This window comes from Mesoplodon bidens, assembly GCF_964165515.1.
Source record: "Mesoplodon bidens genome assembly, chromosome: 7".
NCBI classification, from domain to species: Eukaryota; Metazoa; Chordata; class Mammalia; order Artiodactyla; family Ziphiidae; genus Mesoplodon; species Mesoplodon bidens.
In genome coordinates, this window is record NC_138164.1 from 59,265,923 (window position 1) to 59,293,442 (window position 27,520).

The 27,520-nt window shown below is 44.7% G+C and overlaps 1 protein-coding gene across 1 annotated transcript in view; it reads right to left on the reverse strand.

Moving 5' to 3' along the window:
• The window catches only part of CLPB (ClpB family mitochondrial disaggregase), a 147,932-nt gene extending 135,672 nt beyond the window's left edge, over positions 1–12,260 (reverse strand). Inside the window, exons 1-2 of the mRNA XM_081240489.1 lie at positions 11,786–12,260; positions 8,281–8,332 (exon numbers count right to left, since the gene is read on the reverse strand). Coding sequence (XP_081096615.1) covers positions 8,281–8,332; positions 11,786–12,188 — 455 coding nt within the window. The 5' untranslated portion in view covers positions 12,189–12,260. The remainder of the gene's footprint in view (positions 1–8,280; positions 8,333–11,785) is intronic.
• Between the last annotated feature and the right edge of the window lie 15,260 nt (positions 12,261–27,520).

Sequence of the window (27,520 nt, forward strand, 5' to 3'; positions counted from 1 at the left end):
TTTATTTCAACCTACTGCAAGCCACAAGAACATTTACATATTTACTGGTTAAGAGAGTCAGATGTTTTGGTTGCTCTGATGCCATCATTAATATCTTCCCATCAAGCCAAAATGATACAACAATCAATAGACAGACAGCCTCCCTAAGGCCCCGAGACAGCCAAATGTATTTACCAGCCAGGTTTTTGTTAATTAGATAAAATCCCTGGATCAATATGCAGAACATTTACCTATACTGTAGCTAAGCACATTCTGGACACCTTAATCCTGGCACATGGACAGCAAGTGCCTCAAGCCCCAAGCTGGGGCATCTGGGGACAAGAACCAAACCAAGCCATCAATGCAGAGCTAGAATAAATGTGTTTAGCCTTCAACAAAACCCAACCTTTTCTTCTTTCCTGTGTTGCAAATCAAACCAGACTTTTTCCCAAAGGTATCTAGTAAAAAACTTTTAACTGGTATGAAGTACTTTATTGTCTAAAACCATCAAACCAGAAATCAAAACAAGATGTCAAAACAATCTCTAAACCGATCATTGAGGCAGCATGCTGTATATAGCAGGAAGAGTCAGAAAGACCCACTCAACTGCCTAGTTGACCTCTCCACTTGAATACCTCACTGAAACGTTAAACTCAGCATGTTCAAAAATGAACTCATCTTTTTCTTCCAACCCAGTCCTCCTCCAGGATCTTCATCTCAGTGAATGGTAACAGCATCTCCACAGCTGATCAAGCCAGAAAACAGAAATTCATTCTTAACACCTTCTTCTCCTTAATCAACCATATCCAATTCTATTCATTCATTCATTCATTCATTCATTCAAGATTCACATATTGAGTACCTACTACATACCAGGTACTGACACTGTTCTACACATTACCAAGTCCTATCTAGCTTACCTCCTCCATCTCTGCTACTGACATCTTACTTCAAGTCACCACCTGCCATCATCCTCTCTGGTCTGGACTACTCCAGTCACTTTCAACCGGTCTTCTGCATCCACCACAGCTCTATCAATCTATTATCCACAGAGCAGCCAGAGTGATCCTTTAAAATTACAGATCTAGACCATGCCACCATGTATGTGTCTCTTTCTTTCTCTCACATACACACACCTTAAAATTCTTCAATGGCTGCCCACTGTTCTTAGTAAAAATAAAAATCATTAACTTGGCCAACAGATCCAGTGTGATATGGTCCTTGCTTAACTTTCCAACTTTATTTCACACCCTCTCCCACTTACTCTCTAGAGTCCAGTCATACTGGCCTTCTCTAATTCCTTCACATCTTTGCTTGACTCAGGGCCTTCTACCTACTGTCCTTCTAACACAATGTTCTAGTTTTCTCTTCATTCTTCAGAGTTCACTTCAATCTCACTCAGATGCTTTGCCTTACTGACAACATACCCCCACCCCAACCCCTCTTATACTCAAGGTTAGATTCCCAAGTGTCTTGTACTTCACTTTTTAAAGAGTTTTATTAAGATATAATTCACAGGACTTCCCTGGCAGTCCAGTGGTTAGGAGTACGTGCTTCCACTGCAGGGGGGCTGTATAGTTCAATCCCTGGTCGGGGATCTAAGATCCCACATGCCGTGCGGCACAGCCAAAAAATAAATAAAATAAATATTTTAAAAACTCTCCTCTAGGGCTTCCCTGGTGGCACAGTGGTTGAGAGTCCGCCTGCCGATGCAGGGGACACGGGTTCGTGCCCCAGTCCGGGAGGATCCCACACGCCGCGGAGCACCTGGGCCCGTGAGCCATGGCCGCTGAGCCTGTGCGTCCGGAGCCTGTGCTCCGCAACGGGAGAGGCCACAACAGTGAAAGTCCCGCGTACCGCAAAAGACAAAACAAAACAACAACAACAACAACAAATACTTCTCTTCTAAAAAAAAAAAGGAGAAATAAAAAAGATATAATTCACATACCATAAAATCCATCCATTAAAAAGTACACAACTCAATTGTTCTTAGTAGATTCAGAGTTGTGTGATCTTGACTACTAACCTCAGAACATTTTCATTAGCCCAGAAAGAAACTCTGGACCCATTAGCAGTCACCCCCTATGCCCTCCCAACCCCAGCTTCTCCAGTCTTTGGCAATCACCAATCTACTTTGTCTCTATGGATTTGTCTGTTCTGGACATTTTATGTAAATTGAATCATATAATATGTGGTCTTTTGTGTCTGGCTTCTTTCACTTAGCATAATGCTTCCAAGGTTCATTCATGTTGTAGCATATACCTAGCAGTACTTCATTTCTCTGTACTGATAAATAATATTCCACTGTATGGCTATACCATATTTTTATTTATCCATTGATCAGTTAATAGACTTTGAAGTTGTTTCCCTCTTTAGGCTACTATGAATAATGCTGCTGTGAACGTTCATGTACAAGTACATTAATATACATGTTTTCATTTCTCTGCAGGAGTAGGAGTAGACTACCTAGGAGTAGACTTGCTGGATCATAAGGTAACTCTATCTTTAATATTTTGAAGAATTGCCAACTGCTTTCCAAAGCAGTTACACCATTTCACATTCCCACCAGTAATATATGAGGATTCCAATTTCTCCACATTCTTACCAACACTTGCTATTATGCCTTTCTGATTACAGCCATCCTAATGGGTGAGAAGCAGTATCTCATTGTGGCTTTGATTAGCATCACCCTAATGCTAATGATGTTTGGCATCTTTTCACACGCTTATTGGTCATTTGAAAATCTCTTTCAGAAAAATGTCTATTCAGATCCTTTGTCCATTTTTAAATTGGGTTAACTTTTTTATTGTTGAGTTGTAAGAGTTCTTTACATATTCTGGATGCAAATCTCATATAATTTGCAAATATTTTCTCCTTTTCTGTAGGAGAGTCTTTTCACCTTCTTGAAAGTGTCCTTTGAACACAAATGTTTTTAATTTCCATGAAGTCCAATTTATCTAACTTTTTCTTTGGTTTCCTATGCTTTTGGTGCCATATCTAAGAAGGCTTTGCCTAGCCCACAGTCACAAAGATTTAATTCTATGTTTTCTTCTAAGAGTTTTATAGTTTTAGCTCTTACATTTAGGTCTATGATCCATTTTGAGTTAATTTTTGTGTATAGGTGAGGTAGGGCTCCAACTGCATTTTTTTTTTTTTTTTTTTTTTTTCTTTTTGCGGTATGTGGGCCTCTCACTGCTGTGGCCTCTCCCATTGCGGAGCACAGGCTCCGGACGTGCAGGCCCAGCGGCCATGGCTCACGGGCCCAGCCGCTCCGCGGCATGTGGGATCCTCCCAGACCGGGGCACGAACCCGCGTCCCCTGCATCGGCAGGCGGACTCTCAACCACTGCGCCACCAGGGAGGCCCTCCAACTGCATTTTTTTGCATGTGGATATCTAGTTGTCCCAGAACCATTTGTTGAAGAGACAAACTGTTCATCACTTTGAAGTACATAATTATAATTGCATAATTAGTCACCTGGCTCCCAGTTAGACTGTAAGTACCAAGAGGGCAGAAACTGTGCCAATCTTGTTCACCACTGTACCTCCAGCACTCAGTCCAACTTCTAGCTCCTAATAAGCACTCATATATATTGGTTGAACTAAGTAATAATTCTATTATTAATAATGAACACTCAACAACTCTGTAAGTTATAGGTATTATCATTTCCATGTTACTTAGTCTTATAGAAGTTAGGCAACTTGTGCCTTGTTTTGCTGGTTCTCGATTTTTGACTTAATGTGCTCCCTCTTCACCCGAGAAGAGGGTCAATGAGCTCCTCCAGAGCAAGGACTGCTTCCCCTTTCTAATTTTGTTGCCACCAACACAAATTCAGCTCAGGGCTAGGCACAACGGACAGGCTGGACAGATGAGTGACTGAGGGACAAATGGACAAAGCCCTCCATGACCAGGGCCCTTCCTATCTCCAGTCTCTCCTGGCCTCAGGCTGTGATCCAGCAACACCAAACAGTATATAATTTCCCCTCCTCACCACACACTCTAGGCTGTTTCTTGCCTCAGTGCTATCACTTACACTGTTCCCTTTGCCTGGAACGCCTTCTCCTTCTATTTGCTAAGCCCTCCTGATATTTTAAGACTCTAATCTTTTTCACTAGGAAATGTCCGAGAGGTGTCATTTCCTCTAGGACATTTTCTCTGGTCCCCCAGGTTGATTAGTGGCACATCCTGGCCTCCTGTCTCAGCACTGATCACACTGTGTTACCACAGTCTTCCCCAGACTCCTTCACTGAGGGCAGGAATCATGAGTGGTCAGATGTGCCCTGTGCCAAGAATACAACCCAGCATATGACAGGTGCTCAGTAAAATTTTGTGAAATGAACAAATGAATCCTGGAGAGAAAGGGTAAGCAGTCTGCAGTCCAAGATTGACACCATCAGACTTCCTTCTTTTAAAAAGCACTTGGGCGGATGGAAACAACTGAGTTAAGCACTCAGCAGAGGGCTTCCCTGGTGACACAGTGGTTAAGAATCTGCCTGCCAATGCAGGGGACACGGGTTCAAGCCCTGGTCCGGGAAGATCCCACATGCCGCAGAGCAACTAAGCCTGTGCGCCACAACTACTGAGCCTGTGTTTTAGAGCCCGCGAGCCATAACTACTGAAGCCCGCGCGTCTACAGCCTGTACTCCGCAATAAGAGAAGCCACCGCAATGAGAAGCCCGCGCACCGCAACAAAGAGTAGCCCCCGCTCGCCACAACCAGAGAAAAGCCTGCGCGCAGCAACAAAGACCCAACGCAGCCAAAAATAAAATACATTAATTAAAAAAAAAACCCAACAAAAAAAGCACTCAGCAAAGGCCCAGCTCCCTGCCGGGAGAAGGGAAGTGGGTAGGGGTATAGTCTTTCACCCAAGTTTGTTCGAAAGGAAATGTGATCTCCACTGGGAGAACAGGAGGCCTCACTTCTGCCAGCCACGACAGCTCCTCACATGGCTCAGCCCGAGGTTGGACAGATGTCCTTCAGACTGCCCTGTGCCCTAGGTTTCGGGTGAGTGGATCCTGAGTCCAGAAGCCAGGCTTGGGTTTGGGCTGAGCCCAGAAGCAGGGCCACCTGCTCATGCTGCTGACAGGCGGGACAGGGGCCTCAGGACTGGGCTTCCACTCCTGAAGAGCCAGACCTGAACTTGCTAAAAAGGTTTAAGTGCCTTGGGGGAGGAAGGAAACAGTTGCCACACAGGGAGAAAGGAGGAGAGGACAACGGGAAGAAAAAGGGACCCAGCCTTCCTCTGATATAGCCAACGGGAGTATGGAAATAAGACTCTGGATTGCCTACTTCAGGTTTGCTGAAAAGTCAGTAAAAAGCAGCTTTCCCCAACTTTCACTGTGTTGGAGAAGAGGATAAGACATGTGGGAAACCAGACCTTGTCCCTGCCCTGGGGAGGCATACAATCCAGGGGTTTAAGGTGAAGTCTAGCCCAAACCTTCTTAAAATAAAAAAGAGTGTGGCGAGTGGCAGAACCTTCCCTGCCCCTTTAGCCACGCAGGCCCATACCACAAACGGTTAGCCAACTCTACATAAAACAGGTCAACAGTGCCCATACTTCAGGTGGCTGTCCAGAGCTGTTGGCTTGCTGCGTGAGGATTCCTCATCTGTTCCTGATTTGGGCAGCATGGGAACCGCACTGGTTTTCCTGTTCGTGGGCTGAGGGCCTCCTCAGTCCTGATGTTCAGCTCTGCTTCTCCCACCTGACCTCCAACCTCTCTTCTAGCAAAGGATTCCTCTCCTGCCATAGCTAACATGGCTCTTCCTAGATGACCCACGTACCCTCCCAGACCAGCAGGCAGGTGTGGGGCAACGGGCAGATCACACTCAGCTGGGAGGAGTCAAGGAAGTCTTCACAAGGGCTGTAGGACTTGAGCTGACGCTGGGAGGCTTTAAGCAGAGGGTAATGAGCACCGTGTACAGAGAGCCATCTGTGTGGAGGGCCCACACCTAGAACCTAGGAACTGCAGATTCCAGAGTATCCTTAAAGAGGATGATGAAATTTCCCGCCTCTGAGCAGAAGAGCTTCAGATTGCTGCCCTTCACTATCCAGAGCTCTCCCAAGGCTCTGGGGCCAGCGGAAGGTAGGGGGCCATCAAGGCAGAGACACACACAGCATAGAATCCAGAGAGGGCAAGGAGGAAAGGAGGGTAGAGGACAATATTATTACCAGGTCTGAGTTTTATTCCAAATACTGATTTAACCACATATCATACACATGGTGACCCAACCACGTATAAACTATAGTAAATATTTTTTAAAAATTGAGAATGGAATTCTATCCTGGTATCGGCAGGTCTGTTGGGCAGAACTAAAGGCCAGGACACACAGAGGAAGAAATTAGGGGTAGCGTTAAGCATCTGTGCAGAGTCTAGGGTGTAAAAAGGCTAAACAAGGACCTGCAGTAGGAATTCAAGAAAGCTTCCTTCTAGCAAGGGTTGTCGGGCTCTCCCCACCCCTACCTGTAGGTCTAGCTCTCTGAGTGGGAAGAACTGTGATTGGTAGGTTACATGTTTGTTTCCTTGAGACCAGGTGGTGGTGGAGCGGGGAGACTGTCAGTTCTGAGGGACAGGGTCTGTGCCTTGCTCATCTCTGACCCCCTCACGAGGGGTGAAGGGAGATTCTGATTGAGTCATCATGACCAAGAGAGATAGGACAAGAGGAGGCAGGAGAAAGGCAGGTTAGAGACTGGTGACACACAGGAAAGTCCCTACAGACCCGATCCACACAGGCAAGGATGAATGCTCTGAATCACACACACAAAATAAATTCAATCACTTCCTGTAATTTTGCGGCAGGGGTTTACCTGCTAATGAGAAAAATGTGTATTTGAAAGAGCTAAATCAATCAACCCTTGGGGGCTCAATGGAACAGGGTAAACTCAGCCTCCCCTAGGTGATGGAAAGGTGGATTCACAGCACTGCTGCTCTGTAAATGCACTGCCTATACTGGCTCGCCAGAGGAAAGCAGCAGCCTGGCAGCAGTTACCTCAGCAGTCATCAACAGGTGATTAAAGGGTCAGCAAAGGCCTTAAAGGATGGGGCACAGCCACCTTCCGCCCCCTCATGCCATTGTACTGCAGCAGAAGGAAATGAGGCTCATCTGTTTCTGGCCACGCAATGCCTGGAGTTATGAATGGCTCTTATAACAACAAGCTGACATCTGTGCTTGGTTTTAAAGATGCATCATCACATGTTTATTAAACTATTGCTGCATAATATTTATTTGGCTACGAAGCAACTCCCAGCCCATACTTCCAAAAATGGTTTATTAAAAACTAAGCCTTGAACATTAATACTCAAAAGCACCCTTGAGAATCAATAATAATGCTGCAGATAAAATGCAAGGGAATCAAAGCAATAAGTCTTGATGGGGGCTGTGACTGCCTTTCAACACTTTCTTGTATGTTCAGGCAACTGGAGTGAGGGAGAGCACCAACGGGTGTGCAGCGCTGGGTGCAGTGACAGCCTCTCCAAACACCTGACTTCTTGTTTAAAATGTGGACATAGTGGCAGGGGAGGGAGGGTGTCCTATGGCCACCTACCTCTATACAAAAGGCAAAAAAATGGCCAAAGCTAGGCCTAATGCGGGCCACTAGTTTCACCAAGAATGAAGCCTCTGCCCCTGAATAACAGCCCCATACTGATGCCCTATGTCTGAGTATCCGTCCAGGACACAGACTCTGCCCTGCCCTGGGCACCAGGCTTAGGCCCGAGTCAAGTCCTGTCCCTGAGCAAGAACAAGTCTCAGATCTAACTGACCTGTGGTCACTAGGGGAACATCTGAGCCAGGGAGGCTAGAAATGCAGTCAGTCCCTGGGCAGGAGCCCAGCATGTGCACCCAGCCCTGCAGGCAGGCTGCTCTGGCAGAAAGGTCTCTTCCAGCTCCCTCTCAAATCTCCAAGCCTCTCCACTGGTGCCCACCTGCACCCCATCCAGGCAACAAGCAATTACAAGTGACCGATCCCACAGAGAAGCAAGAACAAACTGGAAGATTCATTGAAGAACCTACAGGATGTAGAGGAACTCCAAACCATACCCTTCAAAGAACAAAACAGCCAAAGGATCCGGGGATGTTTGGGGCCAGAAAAAAGACACAGGGACTGATTCTCTACCTTAAAATATCTAAGGGTTGACCTGGGCCAAAGGAGCCCAAGTGACTCGGTGACTACAAGGAAGACAAAGGGTTCAGTTCCCAGCTCACTGTGAGGATTTCCTCCAAGGCAGAGCCACCACCAGAGCAAGGGGCCCATCCCGCTCAGCCCTCCTGCGCAGGAGAGCAAGGCTTGGGGTATGACACTCACCTGTTGACTTCTTGGACATTGTTGGCTCGAACAGCTTCCACCAGGGCTGCATCTGAAGAGAGAGGGGGCACTGGTCAAATCCCTGGCCAGGACCTACCCCTCAGGGCTGCTTGGAGGGCTCAGTAAGACAGTGGATATGGAGGCACTTCAGAAACATGGGCTTTAGCAAGTGAAAGGATGCCAAGATATACAAAGAGAAAGCTAGTCATCCCCTGCCTACGTGGTAGCCTCTGTTAACAACTTGTCTTCCACATCTTTCTATTAGAGCCCAAACGCTTAACTCTCATCACAAAGGTAATCCAAGTAACGTGTTAGTACCACGTGTGGCCTACAGTAAACACTCAGTGTGTGAACTCCTTCACTCTTCATTAGCTATAAAGCTCTGCAGGTTTATGTGATTATCACTGCTGTTATTAATCATCCCCCTACCTTGCCCCACTTTCTCCCCCCACTTCAGTTTCTCAGCCTAGTTTTGAATCTTGATGTCACAGGTCACAACTCCAGCAAGAGGGACAGGATAGGGAGGAGCAGGCAGGGGTGTGGGCCCCTCTGAGAGTGGAGACAGGCTCGACCAGGAGGCCAGGCTCCAATACACTCTGCCCACTATTCACCATGTGCTATGGCAGCCCCTCTCCCTCAACCCCAGCTTCCCTGACTATAAAGCAGAGACAGTAATCCCTGCCCTGATGGCCTCACAAGGATGCTAAAGAAATGAAATAATGGCTGAAAAATCTGCAAACACCCAAGTGCCACGCCCAACAAAGGGAGATCCAAAGCAGAGGGTTCCAATCAATCCTTTAGGAATCACCAGGCCTAGCAGAAAGGCGATGTTAAGTCTGTGCTTGGTTTTAAAGATATTAAGTCTGGCCTGGCCGGGGCAGCCTGTAGGCTGCTGGCACCACCTTGTGGCCAAAAGGAAAAGCTGCCTGGCTCGAAAAAACTCAAGTCAGCAGAGGCACAATTCTTTCCTGGGCTGGTGCAACACTTTGAGCCCAGCTGGTCCTGAGCTCCACTGATGGGCACTGGACAGACTCATACCCATCCCTGTCTCAAGGAGCTCTCAGTCCAGCCAAGAGAGTCACCCAGTAAAACATGAGAGGAAGCACTGGAGCAGGGTGGAAGGAGCAGACTCGGGCTCCAGTCCTAACTCTGTCACTTACTTTCTGTATGAGCTGGCTAACTTACCTAACCTCCTGAGCCTCAGTTTCCTCATGTGTACAATATCCACCTTATTATGCATATGCAAACCAGTTCTGTGGTTCAGACCTATGCATATGCCTCCACCTCACCTCCTGGCCTAGACTGCAGGGCCAGGTCTTCCTTGGTTACCTTCCCCAGTTACCTTCTCCCAGCACACACCCAGGCATGCTTGGGCAGCCCCTAGCTGGAAGGGAAAAAAGCCTTCCTCAGATATTGCTGTATCCACTCTCCCCTCAGTCTTCAAAAAGAAGTGGCCTCTGCAAGGTCACAGAGGGAGTGAGGAATGAGCTGAGATTAGAACTAGGGCCTCCTGGCTCCTAAAGGGCAGTAATGACTGTGCTGCACTGAGGGTCTCAGCTTACAACTCAAAGTAAGGAGACAGGGTAACTGGCAGGTCAGAAAGGTTGAACTGGTCATGGTTTTGGTCATTATCTATTTTGGTGAACAGACCCTAGTCTCTTTGCTGGGGTTCACATGCCACAAAGTCCAATCTGGAGCCCCCCAAAAGCTCTAAGGCAAGACCTTGGACACCTTCCCCCAATCCTTCTAAACATACTGGCCTCGGAACATTCCCTGCTCATCAACTTTCCATTGCCCACAGGAGAATTCCAACCTTTCCAAACCCTCGTGCCTGATATCCAGACCCCACTCCATCTGCTCTCACCTCATTCCAAAGACCCCCTGTCCTCCAACCAGGCTGGACACTCTGCTAGCCTCTATACATGCCACGCTGACCTGCGACTACTTTATCTTTGTTCCCGGAAACCTCTGCATAGAATACAAACCATCTCAAGGTACATTTACTAAGTACCTACACTAAATACCAGAGACTATGGTGGACAAACGTGAAAGTATTAGGGAAAGGAGCTGGCATCAACCTGAAAATATCAAGATGCACTTGCTGCTCTCATGGAGCTCACAATATTCACTCTCCTTTTCATCTTTGCCTTATCCTTCGGAACTCAAGTTCAAATTCCCCATCCTCCAGGAAGGTCTCCAATCATTCAGGAAGGCTTTCCTGACCCTGCTGACCTTCTGATCCCCCAACAACACACTGTCAGACCACTCACCAGACCCACAGGTCTAACTGCCTGCACTGTCCCCTTAACTGGCGTTGTGTTAAGTTAGGAGTTCTACATCGAGCTCCAAAGTAGGCACACACAGAGTATAAAAATACTGGAAGTAATAGAATCATAGCATACCCAAGCTAGAAGAGCCCTTAGGGTTTCTATTTCAACACCCTCATTTTGTAGATGAGAAAACAGAGGACCATGAGGAGGAGCAAAACTCCAAAGTCACAATCGGAGTTAGAGGCAGAACCAAAACAAGACCCCAGGTGTCCTTACTCCCCATCCAAGGCCCTTCCTTTATAGTTGGTCACATCTGTTGAATAAACAAATGAATGTCAAGGGAGTCCCTCCTCTTGGTCCAAAATCTCAGAGCTTGGGATGCATGGAATCTAGGAACACCATACCTTAGTCCTCTCCCTTGAGGAAAGGCTGAGAACCTGAGTAGCTGGACTCACGTAGGCCAGAAGTCTAGCTCTCTGCCTGCTCTCCCAGTCCCTGTTCGGCTCCATGCACCCAGGGGGGATGCCAACCTGGGTCAGCCAGCCCCCATGGTTGCTCTGGGGCTCTATAGAGCCACTTCCTTGTCTTCCTTCTCCTGCCAACTGCCCCACATAGCAAGATCACCTCACGCCTGAGACCAGGCACAGCAAAACCTTAGGAGTCTCCCTGATGGATACACTCACGCTGCTGAACTCCAAGAGGAGTCAAAATAACAGCACTGTAAGAGTACTGAGAAGTCATCCTTCACTGTATAAGTGGGGAAACTGAAGATAGAGAGGAGCAAGGGGCGAGCAGGGCCAAAGCTGGCATTGAAACCAAGTCTCCTCTTCCTTTCTCAGGCCACCTTAGGGAGGGCAACTTCTCTAAATCATCTAATGGTTGCCCTTAAAACACGCGCGGTTCCTTGGAGACCTCTTAAAAGAGGAATTGAACCAGGTGATACGGTAGAGAAAATGATCCCATTGTACAGATGGACAAAGTGATGGTCAAAGAAGGGAGGCTGACCTGTAATAACTGTATTATTATACAATAATAGTTGTACAATTTGGGAAATTATACAACTCAGAGACACTGAACTCTTCGGCCTGCTCTATGACCTAATAATGTCTATGTCCTACAAGGGCTGAGGCTCCGGTGGTCTAAATCTATATGCACCTCCCACCCTCCAAAGATATGGAGTCAGGACACTCCTCCCGCCTCTCACTTCCACAAACCCATACTGTCCAGATAATCACCCTTGTTGGACGGGCTCTTGCTGTAACAGTGTACCACCAGCACCGTCGCCAGCGCCCACACGCCCATTCCGGCCCTGTTGAGGACCCCGTTCCAGCTGTCCTGTCCAGGCAGAGTGTCTTCAGGGCTAGGAAGGCGTCCCCACGTGGCGGCTGCGAGGCAGGGGGTCTCGGTACCTCCTCTCTGGCGCCCCCCAGTGGCTGCCTCTCCTCTGGTGAGTAAGGCCGGCGATGTTCCAGGGCGCCCCCCGATGGCTGCCCTCAGCCACTGAGGCTCCTCGCGTCCCCCGGTGGTCACACTCCGGTCGATGGCACTCCCACGGCTCCGGAGCGATGGGGACCTAAGCAGCTGGAGGAGCAGCCGCGGCGCCGGCACTGTTCTCCTCAACACCAGGGACCCCAGCATCGTGACAGCTGCTTCGATAACCCCCTGGTGCCGGCCCCTGTGCTGTCCACGTCCAACATGGCTGCCGCGGCGCGTTCGAAGACGCCGCGTAATGGAATTACGCACTACTTCACGGGAGTGGTAGTCCACAGCCCTAGATATTGACGCAGCGGAGGAAAAAATAAACTACACTTCCCAGAAGGCTCTGGAACTTGCGTCAGAATGACTGCCGACTTACGGGAGCCCGAGGTATGTTGGGAAATGGAGATAGGGCGGTGGGGCGTGGCAAGAAGGGAAACAACCAAGTAGGGGCGCGGCGATCAAGAGTTAAGGCTGGATTTCCAGAGCGGTTTTCCAAGTTTAGTTAAAACGTGCGACGCAATTTCTAACTATTGTAAATTAAACAGGAATCTTCAGCGAAAGCCAGTTATGAAACTTATGTTTATTTCTTTTAGCCTACATCTCTTTTCAGCCTGGGACTGCTTTTCAAAAAGATATCTAGGTAACTGGTGTACCTGAAATAGGAATTCCTTTTCTTTTCCTACACAGACTTCCTTTCGGTTGAAAAGCTGACGCCTAATCTTGCTTTCTTGCTTGTCTTATTTTCAGAGGGCTTTCACATGGGCTATCTCATCTCATCCTCATGGTAGGTGCATGTGGGAACCTGGGCAAGGACTATAATTCCCGTATACAGGGAAGGAAATTTAGGCTCAAAAGTGAAATGATTTGTCAATAAATCAATAAATAAAGCTCAAGTCTTCTGACTCCAAGCCCATCCTCTCCATTAACACCTGCACCCCCAACCTGCTCTCTCTTCTCCAGAGTGAACCCACAGGTAGGCAAAGGAGGAAGCTCTTCTTTATGCCAGTTCCAGCTCCTGCTCCTGCACTTACTTCACAGTATCAGAGCCTTCCCAGATGACTCTATTTAAATTAGCAATCTTCCTTCCCCTGTCTTTCTTATCCTGCCTACTTTTTCTTCATAGCACTTACCTGACATACTAAATACTTATTTGTTTTGTTTATTGTCTTTCTCCAGTAGACGTGAGACCCACGACACAAGGACTTTATTTTTTTCACTTTCACACATCACTAGCACCCAGAACAATGTCTGGAACAAAAAGAGGTACTCAATAAATATTTGTTCAGTGAATGGCTTACTCTCACTTTATTAGTGTGGGGGAATGACTATGAGCTTTAGAGTCCAGGCAGACCTGGATTTCAATTATGACTCTTGTATTTACTACATGTGTGACTTTGGACAAATTTCTTTGCCTCTCTTATATTTAATTTCCTCATGTTTATCAAAGATAATAATACCTACCTTCAAGACAATCGGTTGTATTAAATGAGATAATATGTAGACCACCACCATCCCTGGCTCACAGTAGGTCTTCAAGAAATGGCAGGTCTTGTATTCCCTGCACTAGGGGTTTATTGGATTCCCTACTCTAAACTTCTTGTGGGCAGAGATGGGGTTTCTCATCTCCCCATCTCTTAGTAAAGGCACTCAGCAAATAGCTGTTGAATGAATGAATGAGTGTTTTAAAAGTACAATAGTCAAAGCATTTTGACCTCCCTATTTTAAGAGATTCCCAGGATATCCTGTCTTTTTAGCCACTGTATTCACTATAGCAGCTCCACCCTCCCTGTTTTCTTAGAGGACTTCTGCCTCCCAACTAGGGTTGGTCACAGCAGGAAGCGTGGTCTCTGAGCTCCCATTACCAGGTGGGTCACAAGATGGAGAGCATCTGAGTGTGCAGAATTCAAACCCCCTGCTGCAGACACTTTCCAGGGCCCTTCAGTATACTTAGAACTGCATAACTTTCCAAGCACATATCCATTGATTCTCTCATTTGATTTTCACAAATAACATCTATGAAGGGAAAAAGGCAGTGTTGAATAACTATCAGCATTTAGTAGGGAGTACTGAGAGTGTTAAATGATCAATGTTTGGCTGAGTAAGAAGTAGTGAGGGAGCATGGGGGAATCACCCATTAGAATCAGCCAGGACTCAGTGAATTCTAGATCTTCAATAACCAATTCAAACCCCCCTAGGTCTCATTGATAACATTTTAAAAGATCTTCAATTCAGGAAGACTTCCTTTTGGTCTGCTCAGAAAGCAAGGATTTATATCAGGTTCTAGTTACCCCACCTGGGCCCTGAGCTTCTAGCTCTTCGGTTGGGGCACAGAGGACTCCAGTTTCATTTAATTTGTAATGAAGTTAATAGAAATATTGGAATGGGGTTTAGGAGGAGACGGAAAATGAAGGATCAATGCAGTTGCTGTGGTCACCTACTGATGGAGTAGAGTTGGAGACCATTCTATAGGTTTCTAAAGAAAACACTTCTCCTGAAAAACAACACACACACCCATTTTTAAACAAATAATTAAATATATGGTTGATAGTGAAAGCTGGATTTTTCACTGTTAGAGAAAGAAGTTATAAGTAAGGAAGGAGAGAAAGCTAAAATGAACCTTGTGGCATTGGATTGGAATCAGGGGTATCAGTATAAACTCATGGTTTTAAAATATATACAAAATAAAATAAAATAAAACAAAATATATACAGATAGGGGCTTCCCTGGTGGCACAGTGGTTAAGAATCCTCCTGCCAGTGCAGGGGATACGGGTTCGGGCCCTGGTCTGGGAAGATCCCACATGGCGCGGAGCAACTAAGCCCGCGAGCCACAACTCCTGAGCCTGCATGCCACAACTACTGAAGCCCGCACGCCTATAAGCCTGTGCTCTGCAACGAGAAGCCACCGCAATGAGAAGCCTGCACAACGAAGAGTAGCCCCCGCTCGCTGCAACTAGAGAAAGCCTGCATGCAGCAACGAAGACCCAACACAGCCAAAAATAAATAAATAAAATTAAAAAAAAAATATATATATATATATATATACAGATAGGGAATTCCCTGGTGGTCCAGTGGTTAGGACTCCACGCGTTTACTGCCGAGAGTGCAGGTTCGATCCCTGGTCAGGCAACTAAGATCCTGCTAGCTGCACGGCTCGGCCAAAAATTAAAAATAAATAAATAAATAAATAAATAAATAAATAAATAAATAAATAAATAAAAAATATACAGATACATCGATACAGAAATATAGATATGTAAGTATGTATGGTTTAGTATACCCCATATATTCCCTCTCTGTGTCTCCTGAGAAGGTCTAGAAGCAATGACACCTTAAACACCGAATACACCATACCACCCAGATCTAAACACTATCCTCCAATAAAAGGAACCAGTTCTCTTTGGAGAAATGGTTATTTTCAGAACTGAGGTAGGGAAAATACAAGATGACCCAGGACTATCTTGTGTGCTAGAAAGTAAGGAAAGAAAAACCAGATACAGGCTTGTCAAAAGAACACAGGAGTCAATGTGAAGGTCCACCCAGGTAATATCTCTTCTGATAAATCAATGTCAAATGATAAGTAATATAATCACAGGAGTGATAGTTCATCATATTCATAGGTTCTTCTTTCTCTCAATGTGTGCACAAGGCATGTACACCCAGAGGTGGGAATCTTGGAGGTCACCTTAGAATTCTGACTACTGTGGTACTCTTCAAAAGTGTCAAGGTCATGGGACTTCTTTGGCGATCTAGTGGTTAAGACTCTGCGCTTCCACTGCAGGGGGCACGAGTTAGATCCCTGGTTGGGGAACTAAGATCCCACATGCCACATGGCACAGCCAAAAAAAAAAAAAAAAGTCAAGGTCATGAAAGATAAGGAAAGACTGAGGAGCCGCTACAGACTAGAAGAGATGAAAGGAAATGAAAACTAAATACCTTGTGTGATCATGGATAGGATCTGGGGACAAAAAAAGGACATTAGTGGGAATACTGGTGAATTTTAAGTAAATTCTATAGTTAGTAATATTGTACAAATGTTGATTTCCTGTTCTTGATCACTATACTGTGGTTATTTAAGATGTTAACATTGAGAAAGTGAGGTGGGGGATATAAAGAAACTCTTTGTACTATTTTTGCAACCTTTCTGTAAGTCTAAAATTAATTCAAAATAAAGTGTTTTTAAGGGAAATGTACTTTAGTCTATTTTCTCCCTCAAATCAGTTGGTAGTTGGGATAGACAGGGGAAATAAAGAAGAAACTGACATGTATTAAGGGTCTGCTATTCATTTATTAGTCCTTTCAACAAAGTATTTGTTGAGCACCTACTATATGCTGGATACCATGTTAAGTGATTTACTAGAGTCAACTCCTTGAGGATAGGGTCCATGTCTTATTCATTTATGTATCTCAAGCACTTTGCACAGTGGCTGGCACAGAGAAGGCATGTATGTTCTTATTTAATTCTGACAATAACTATGAGGTAGGATTTTACCCCCATTTTTCAGATGGAGAAACAGGTTCAGTGACTTGTCCATGTCATAAACTAGTGAGTAATGGCTCTAGGATGCCATCACAGGTCTGTGTGATTCCAAAGCCTCCTTCCACCACATCATGCTGCTCTCCATCTTGGATAGGCATCATTCAGTTCAAAGAGCATTCAATGGTATGAATTCAAATACAAAATTTACATGATTTTTTAAATTAATTAATTAATTTATTATTGCTGTGTTGCGTCTTCGTTTCTGTGCGAGGGCTTTCTCTAGTTGTGGCAAGCGGGGGCCACTCTTCATCGCGGTTCGCGGGCCTCTCACTATCGCGGCCTCTTGTTGCGGAGCACAGGCTCCAGACGCGCAGGCTCAGCAGTCATGGCTCACGGGCCTAGTTGCTCCGCGGCATGTGGGATCCTCCCAGACCAGGGCCCGAACCCGTGTCCCCTGCATTAGCAGGCAGATTCCCAACCACTGCGCCACCAGGGAAGCCCCTACATGATTTTTTGAAGGTAAAATATGTGAGTTCTCAAAGAATCTTCATGGTTGCATGGAAGATGATGGCTAGAGCCCCAGATCCTCTCATGGCATTCCAGTGGAAACCTTTGAAAACAATTTTTTTTTCTACAAGTTATATGGTCAGTTAACAGAAGCAAAAGATATAATTTTAAAATAAGGTATTCTTCCAAATATCAAGAGTGGCTGATAAGTAGTTCATTTTGGTTAGCCTTCATTACTCAAAGATCTTTTAAAGTATATTTAGCACCATACCTAGAGGTTAATGAATAGGGTCTGGTAACAGAATTCACGTCCTGCAGACCCTGCTGGATACTGTCATACCCCTACCTCGGTGCCCACTCTCCCACAGCTCTTTGGAATAAGTGATATGAATGGATTTTTTAGTAATAATAGAAGTTAAGTTTTATTAACTATTTACTATGTTCCAGCCACTGTGCTAAATAACCTACCTGCATCTATTATTTATATAAATACTCAGATAAGTTTCTCCCAGGTTTTGCTGAATATGTTTTTTTCATGTGATCTCTCTAGTCAATGAAGGTACAATACCCCAACGATAACATGTAAACTACATCTGAGAAATCTTGGAGAAACTTACCTAAGCATCTTACAAAAACAGAGCAAGTTAATAGGTACTGAATGCTGAGATTTATTCTGAGTCAGGCAGTGCTAATAAACACTTTATGTGAGCAAACTCTCTTACTTGCCTGCATTAACCCTATGAGTTAGATACTATGAATATTCCCAGATTTGCCTGACTCAGAGCCCAAACTTAGCCATTACACCATTCTGAGGAAGGAAATGTGTGAGCGTGCTTGTGTGTGTGTTTTCTATCTATGTTTGTAGGTGTGTGTGTGAAAAATGTTCTGCATTATTTTTTCTCATATACAATACATTGCTCACTTTCCTGTATTAACAAATAGCAGATAGTAAATATAATTTAACCTTTTCCTGATCAAGGTTATTGCTATAACAAAAGATTTTTTTGTACCATGTTGTAAATGTAGAAATCTTGAGCATTAAACCAAACCACACATGGAAAATATTTTGCAGAATAAATCTCTTGTATCACCTCCTTTTCTTCTCATTTGCCTCTTTCCCACAGAATCAAAGTGTAGTATGTGGCCTCTGGGCAGAGTAACATGGCTACTTTTTACACTAAAGATGAGAATTTTGTTTATGAAAACCTGAAGATGAATTATTTAGTAAATGGTACTGGGACAACTGGGGAGCCAATTGGAAAAAATTGGATTTCTATCTTACCTCTTCCACCAAAGTAAATGGCTACTGAATCAAAATGTTGAAATGTGAAAAAAGAAACCATAAAAATGCTAGAAAAAGCATAAAGTATTTTTTAAATGAATTTGAAGTAGAGAAGCTTTCTAAGCATGACACAAAACTCAGAACCCACAATAGAAAAGACTGATACATTTGACTTTGTAAAATGCAATCTTGATGGAAAAATACCATAAACAGTGAAAAATATAAATGACAGTCTGGGAAAAATATATTTACACCACAGTGATTAAGGGCTAAGTAATACAAAGAACGCCTACAAGAGATAAATAAATGGACAAGGTCAATGCTTGTGCTAGCTTATACCACTCCTTGTGCAAAGTAAAGACGGGGTCTTCCTGGGGGTGGATTAGGGAAAGGGGTTGAGTGAGCAGTGTGCTGCCAGGTTTCTGCTTCCATTAGTCTTGTTGGCTTAGGCTTTTGAGCAGCACATGAACTGCACATCCAATCATAGCAACCTGGAACAAAGAACTTGACTGAAGAGTTCACAAGAAAAAAATTATATTTAAACATATGAAAATATACTCAATACCTGTGATAATAAACATACAAATCAAAACTATAATGATCCACATCCTGTACCATATACAAAAATGATCTCAAAATGGGTTAAGGTAAAACCTAAACTCTAAAACCTCTAGAAGAAAACAGAGAGAAAATCCTTGTGACTTTGAGTAAGGCAAAGATTTCTTAGATAAAACACAAAAAACATTCATTTGAAAAAAAGAGATAAATTAGACTTCATCAAAATTGAGAAACTTTGCTCCTCAAAAGCCACTGTTGAGAGAATGAACAGACAAGCCACAAAAGGGGAGAAAATATTTGAAAATCATATATCAAAGACTGGTACCAGAATATAAAAAGAACTCTCAAGACTCCATAATAAGAAAACAACCCGATTTTAAAATGGTAGAAATATTTGAACAGACACTTCATCAGAGTGAAATGAAAAGACCCTCAACATCATTACTCATTAGGAAAATGAAAATTAAAAACACAATGAATTACCATTACACATCTATTAAAATGTCTAAAATTAAAAAGGCTGACCCCCAAATATGGTGAGAATATGGAGCAACCACACACTCATTCACTGATGATAGGAACACAAGATGGTACAATCACTTTAGAAAACAGTTTGGCAATTTCTTTAAAAGTTAAACATACACGTACCGTGTGATCTAGCCATTCCACTTCCAGGTATTTACCTAAGAGAAACAGAAACATATGGCTTCTAAGTAACTGTCTTATTTGTGATAGTTACAAACTGGAAACAATCTAAATGTCTATCAACACAAGAATGGATAAACAAATTGTGGTGTGTCCATACAACCTAGTACTACTCACTGATAAAAAGGAATGAACTACTGATAGATGCAATGACATGGATGAATATCAAAATAATTATGCTGAGTGAAAGTAAGATTAAAAAAAAGACTGCATACTGTATTACCCTATTTACATAAGATTCTAGAAAATAAAAACTATAGTAACACAAAGCACACCAGTGGTTGCATGGGGGAGGGGTGAGGAAGGTTGGTAGGAGGGAGGGATTGCAAAGGAGCACAAGGAAACCTTTGAGGGTGATAGAGATGTTTATTATCTTGATTGTGGTGATGGTTTCACGTGGGTAAACAGGTCAAAATTGACTAAATTTACGTTTTAAACGTGCAGTTTACTGTATGTCAATTATACTCCAGTAAAGCATTTTTTAAAACTGTAATGAGATATGATTCACCTATCAGATTGGCAAATATATTTTCAATATATTTTACAGTATATATATATATATATACACACACACACTTAAGTTATATATTAAGTTTTATATATATAACTATATATATTATATATATATATCTGTGGCAAGTTTGTGAAGAAAAAGACACTCATATTGTTGGTGGGAGTGTAAATGTGTACAGTCTCAATGGAGGGCTGACAACATCTCAATACTGGAATTTAAAATATAGATATACTTGCACATATGTAAAATGAGGCCTGTTGTTTGGGGATATTTGTAATAGCAAGAGATTGGTAACAGCCTGAATATCCATAATAGGAGGTTTAGTAAATATGTTAGTACAGCTAAAATATTATTATTTTAATATTAATATATAAATAATAAGATATGGTATAAATGATAATAAATAATCAGATATAAATAATATTATATCTTTTAATATGAAAACTCTGAGGTATTTTAAGTGGAAAAAACCAAGGCACAGAATGCTTGTATTGTATACAATCATCGGTGTTATTTAGAAAAAAATACATTTATATGATTATACACTTAGGATATCTCTGGAAGGATAATAAAAATAGTTGCCCTTGGGGTAGAAAAAATGGGGCTGGGGGATCAAGGAAAGAAGTAGGGAGGGAGGGAGAGTTTACTTTCCACGTATACACTTTGAATTTTGTAGCATGGGCATATATTGCTTATTCAATTATATCAATCTATTATTTCTATACCAATATTCACTTTAAATTAATTTCTGGCATCAGTGAGAGTGTTCTTTATCTCAGACTATTGCATTCTTTTTTCTCAGGTAGAAACACTGACATCTTGTGGACTTTTTTTTTCCCACCTTCTGTTCCATTTTTCTTTTTTTAATTGGGGTATAGTTGTTTTACAATGTTGTGTTGACATCTTGTGGACTTTTAAGATAATGCTGCTAAATATCATAATCAGAGTTTTCACGACTCCATTCAACTTCACTCCATCCCACTCCATTCCTCTCAACAAATGTTTGTTGAATGCTTATGGGTAAGCTGACCCAACCAACCAACCCTTTAAAGCTGACACAGTTTCAATAATATTCAACCTCACTTAACTGAACAGCGTGAGGCACCAGGTGCTGAAATGGCAGTCAAGGTATGGAACTCTGGATGGCCTGCAGTCAACAGGAAACATCAGTGCAGAATGGTAAGTGCTCTAACAGAGACAACTCAGGTGTCCCTGGGAGCACACAGCAGGCTGAGTAGTGGGTAAGGGAAGACCTCAAGGAAGTGACACCCGAGCTGAGTTCGGCAGTAGTGCGGATTTGCCTTGCCCGCTAGCTTGGTTGGCCAAAAAGGGCGCCTTTTTGGCCAAGTGCATCATTGTCGAAGTTCTGCCGCTTTTCATGTGCTTTAAAGGTGAGTCCAGTCTACCTCTTGAAATCTGTTTCCTACAATTTTGCCTTGCTTTCAGATCCTCTTCGTTGCCTTACCTCAATATATTTTTGGACGTTAGTTGTCATTATACTTGTCATTTATAACTCTTCAGGTCTGTGAATTGCACTGCCCCTGAGCTCCATTTTTCAATTCGCTTTTTTGTGAGCTGGCCGCAAAACCACAGGATTGCTTCAGGCCCTATTCTGGTTCCGGGGCGGAAGGCTGAGCCTTTGGTTAATTCTTCTTCCTGATGGGAAATTAGAGTGACATGTGCCTGTCGAAACACCTACAGCTAGTCTCTCATTGGTTCCCCCTCTGCCCGTTCATCCTCCGGACAATTTGCAAACTGTGCAAAACAGGAGTTTAAAGGTGCTGATTCTCCAATTGGGGAGATTGTTAGTACAGCAGCTGGAATGGCGAACTCGAGCACCAGGAGATGAAAAATGAGGTGCATGTTAGACACCTTTCTCGATCACACAGTGTACAGTCCTCTGGGTTTCCCATGTATGTTTTTCCTGTAGCAAGATTCCCTTGAACCTGGAGATTTGGGACCCATGGAATGGGTACCAGCAGTAGTACTTTAAAGGGTCTGCATTTCCTCACCCAACCTCACTAATTCTCTTAGCACGAACATTTTCCAGCATTATGTCTCATCCTTCTGTGGGTCTAGATGTGTTCAATCCATGTTGCATCACAGTCCCTGAGCAAAAGTTGTAAGAATTTTTCTGTCTCACTTTTAAAAAAATTTATTATTATATTGGTTACAGTTGATTTTCAATGCTCTGTTTCTTGCTGCTGTACATCCACTTGATTCATGTACAGGGAGACATCCATAAATTCTTTTTTAGATTCTTACCAGTCGTATGTATTCTTTTCCGGTGACTTGAGTGTGCTGAGTGCAGTTCTTTGAGGTACCGTGTAGGCCTTGTCGATTATCAATTTGGTATTTGGAATGGTATCTTTGCTAATTTCAACCTCCTGGATAATGCCTCAGCCCTCCCTCCCTTTCTGCTTTAGCAGCCCTATATGTGTTTTCTACATATTTGACTATGTTTCTGTTTTGTAATTTATTTCATGTGTAGCCATTTTTGATTCCAACTTTAAGTGATATCTTATGATATGTGTCTTTTTGTTTCTGGCTTATGTCACTTAGAATGATCGTACGTAACTCCTCCAGAGTTGTTGCAACTGGCCTTATTTCATTGATTTCCTGGCTGAGTAATATTCCACTCTACATAAGTACCACATTTCTTTTATCCATTTTTTCCTTCCAGGGACATTTAGGTTATATCCAAGTCAAGGCTCTTTTAAACAGAGAGGCGGTAAACATTGGGGTGCCTGTGTCCTGTTGATTTTTGTTTTTCCCAAGATATACGCCCATGAGTGCAAGTGCCCTATGCTCTGTAGCTCATTTTTTAGATGTTTTAGTAAACACAATACACTTCTCCAGAGTGGCCGTTGGCAATTTACATTTCCACTCTCAGCCTCACAGGGCTCCCTTTTCTCCTCGCCCTGTCCTGCATTTCTGGTGTTTACACTTTATGAGGATGGCTCTTCTGACTGATGCGAAGTAATACCTTTTGTAGTATTGATTTCCAGTGCCCACCTGTTTGGTTGGCTAAAAAGAGTGTATGTCCTTTTCTTGAATATATTCAGAAAAAACGCCTACGCCCTTTTTGACCAACTGCATCGTTGGCGATGTTCAGCCCCTTTTCTTGTGCTTTAATGGTGAGTCCTTTCTACCTCTTCAAATCCCTTTTGCCATTCTCCCTTGCTTACAAGTCCTTTTTGGTGACTTACCTCAAGACATTTTTCGACGATAGATATTTTCAACTCTGCAGTTCCGAGAATTTTAGTGCCCCTGAGTTTCATTTTTCAACTTGTGTTTTTGGGAACTGGCCACAAAACAGCGGGATTTCCTCAAGCCCTATTCTGTTTCCGTGGGCAATCCTAGCCTTTGGTGAATTCGTCTTCCTGATTGGAAATTAGAGTGACATGTGCCTGTCTGAACACCTAGGACTTGTCTCTCATTGTTTCTCATCCTTCTGCTTCATCCTCTGGACAAATTCCAAACTCTGCGCAACAGGATGTTGACAGTGCTGACATCCCCAAGTGGGGAGATTGTTAGGAAAGACGCTGGAGGGGTGAACCCGAGCACCAGGAGATGAGGAGATGAGATGCCTTTTCCAAACTCTTCCCGATCAAACGGTGTACCATCCTCTGGGTGTCACAGGCATGTTTTAGCTGTAGGAAGGGTCCCGTGCATGTAAGGAGAACACCAGGGATTTTTCCAAATCAGTGTCTCCCCGAACCCCAAACTGGGGAATTTTTAAGCTACAGCTACACGTATGTTCATTAAGGGCCTTGAGAAGTAGGCAGAGTCCGAACTTTAGATGATTGAAGTCTTCAGGGTCAGAAGCGCTCACCATCGGCTTCCCTTGGTTACATTTTATCTGTCGTTGATAGATGATGTCGATAAAAATATCTATTCTTTTTCAGATTATTTCCCCCTTATAGGTTATTGTAAAATATTGAGTGTAGTTCCCAGTGCTATGCAGTAGTTCCTTGTTGATGATCTATTTTATACATAGCAGTGTGTATGTGTTAATCCCAAACTGTTAATTTATCCCTCCTCCCACCTTTCCCCTTTGGTAATAATAAATTATAAGATTTTATACTTCTCAGAAATGGGGGAGCTGAAAGAGAGGTAACATTTTCAATGGTAAAGCATTCAAAACAAGATTGAAGCTTCAGCCAAGATTATTAGATGTACATCCTTAGAAAGAAATCACTTCATTTCTCTAATGTTGACCTGACAAATAAGACTAACCTCTTCACTGAAATTGCTTATAATCAAGTGATGGAAATATCAAATGGAAGTGTTAGAAACATCTTATTTTACCCGAGCCTTATACACTGCTCTATGTTAATTACAGTTTGGTTCACACATCTGTTCATTGAAGTTACAGTGTTCTCAATTTCTGTTACTGATCCTCCAGAGTGGGCCCCAAAAGGGTCCCCCTGCCCAGTGTCATTGGAGCCAACAGATTGAGACTGAGTTTGGTTCAGAAGCAAAGGAAACTTTATATTTTGAGCAGAGAATGGAGAGGTGAGAGCGTGCGCTCCCCCGCTGGCTGTGGGCCGGACTGCTGTGTACGGATCCCGGCAGCGTCAGCGGGAGGGAGGGGGCGGAGCTCTCGAGGGCAGAGTTGCCTGCAGCTCAGGCTCTATGTCGGCGGAGTCTGCACGGGGCCCCGCGAGCTGAGGGGTCGACCCAGCCATTCTGCACCAGGAAATTGTGTCTGAAGTGTCGGGTGTGGGACCTCTGCATGCGGAACCCTAGGAGCACGTGAAATTAGACAAAGCACAAAGGAAAAAAAAGTTAGACTTTATTTTATTGCCCAGATTCTATTTTTATCTCCCAGGAATTTTTCATGGGCTTTGCCGGTGACAAACGCCTCCTCTGCCTTTTGTCCCGTTCCTCATTCTTGGGGTGCTGAGGGTGCAGACCCCTCTTCTGTATCTGCTTCGTGCTGAGTTGGGAGTCCTCATACCCGGGGTGGGGAGGGGCAGAACTTCTCCCCAGCAGCCTCCAGGTGAGGTTGATTGTCCCCAGGCCTCCTGCCTCACTGCTCGTCCGCCTGAGCACCAGCATTGGAAGTGTTATAGATTCTAATGACCTTTAAGCGTCCAGGAAAGAGATGCACAGAGACGCTGGGGGGCCGGTTTTACCCCGCCCCACATTTGTTCGGCCTCCTTAGGCTGACAGTTTCTGCCAGCCTAGATGCTCTGACCAGTAGTCTGCGCTTTCTTCAATTAGGCCCCTGAATTAACGTACAAACAGCACCAGGTGTCAGAGCCCTGCTCGCTCAACTCCCAGACAGCCCAGGGCCGGTGGTGATCCAGGACCATGACGGCCACTGAGTCAACGGCCTTTTAAAGTAGCCAGGAGTCCAGCCGGTCTTATTGGCCGCCGTCACCGCGGTGTCTGTAGGCTTTTCTATGCTGACAGCGTTATCTACGGTTCCCCCGCCAAGCTTATTAGCTCCGCTCTGGGTGCAGTAAGTCCTTCAAGCAGTAGTCTGCTCTTTTGGGTCACACTCTTGTTGTTTTCTGAGAGAAACTCTAGGTCAAGTGATGGTCACATGAGTCGTCATGGGGGCCCTTTGCCCCCGGTTGTCTCTCTGGAGGTTGGAGTTGGAGGGCCTCCTCCCTCAAGGTCAGTGTGCCCACGGAGCGAGCCCTGCAACTTCAGGGCATGGTGGGTGTTTAGGATCACCACGTGGGGTCCTTTTCCCTTGAGAGGGAGATGGCCTTGCAGGCTGCTGATTTCCAGGTTTTTAGATACCCCCAGTATCCTGGCCGGATAGGGCAGTGGGCCAAGCCCTTGGTGACCATAGTTTATCCTACCTGGAGGGCATTCTAGCATTATTCCATTTCAAGTGGCCCCAGTTTTTTCACTAATACTCCAAGGGAAATTCACATTTGACTGGCAATGTAAAGGTCAAAGGGTTTAGCTAAATTAGGGAGTTCCAGGGCAAGGGTCTGAAGTGACTGCTCTTTCCATTCTTGAAAGGCTGCTTCTGGATTCTATTCAAAAGGACCATCATCTTTTCCTTTCAGTGTTTCATATAGAGGCCCAGCTATTAGACTGTAGTTAGGGATCCAGATGCAGCAAACCCCAGCCTCCCCAGGAACCCCTAAGCTGTCTTCTAGTTTTAGAAGTGGTAAGGCTGCAAATGGCTTCTTCCCTTTCCTGGGATGGTCTTCTCCGACCTTCTGTGAGAATGAAGCCCAGGCAGGTCACCTTAGTCTGTGACATTTGAGCCTTTTTCTTGGACACCTTCTATCCTTTATTGGCTAGGTAGTTCAGAGGCCTCCTTAGTAGGGCTGGCGATCAGAATGTCGTCTGCATATCGAAGGAGGGTTCCCTTCTCCAGAGGTAGAACTTTTAGGTCTTTAGCTAACATTTCCCCAAAGATGGTGTGGGAGTTTTTGAACCCTTGGGGCAGGACGGCCCAGCAGTATTGTTTTTGTTGTATGTTGAGTCCTGACACTCACAAGCCAAAATTTCTTGTGACTCTGGGACTAGTGGAATACAGAAGAAGGCATCATTGAAGTCTAATACAGAATACCATGTCCTGGTGGGCGGTAGAATGACCAGCAGGGTGTAGGAATTAGGAACTACTGGATGTATATGTTCGGTGGCTTCATTGACTGTCCTGACACCCTTTACCAGGTCCCCAGCAGCCCACGGGGCTCTCGTGGTCAGGCTCCTCCCAGGGTATGGAGCTCACCTGTGCAGCTACCCAGCAGCCCATGGGGCTCTCGTGGTCAGGACCCTGCCAGGATACGGAGCTCCCCTGTGCAGGTACCCCGGCAGGGCTGGGCACACAGGAACCGTGCACATAGCCCTCATTGCAGAGCACCCCCAGATCACCTGTCGCTCAGAGCTGACACAGAGCACCTCAGAGCAGGACTTGAACTAACAAACAGCAGCTCTGACAGGTCTGTGACCCTGGGCATCACTCTGTGCGGCTTCCCTCCACCTGGTCTTCCAGAGACTTCCACTGCAGCTGGGGCACCAGGCCTCTGTCTCCATCCACCACCCCTCCTCTCCCTGACTCCTGGGTTCCTCTCATTAGGAGAGGGTCTTCTTGAAATTGTCTCCCACTCATGGGCCAGATAAAATGACTAGAAAACAAGCTGGAGCTGCAGCCCCTCGTCTATCCTGACTCTCAGGAGCCCACACCTGTTCCTTGGACCTGGCTGGTTCATCAAGGTCCATTTTCTGCAACTGTGAACCCCTGAGGGTTGAGGATTGGCTGACCTCGGCAGCCTGACCCTGCCGGCCAGCCCTCCCCAGGTGTGCCTGGTTTGAGGTCAATATAAACACTGCTCCAGGCAGCAAGAGCCCCTGCAGCTGTGCCTGACGCCATATTCTCTTCCCCGTCAGCAGTCTCGGGGCTGGGCTGGTGGGAGGGAGTGAGGGGCCACGGCTTTGTGAGTGGCCCGGTGTGAGTGGGGCTCTGCTGGA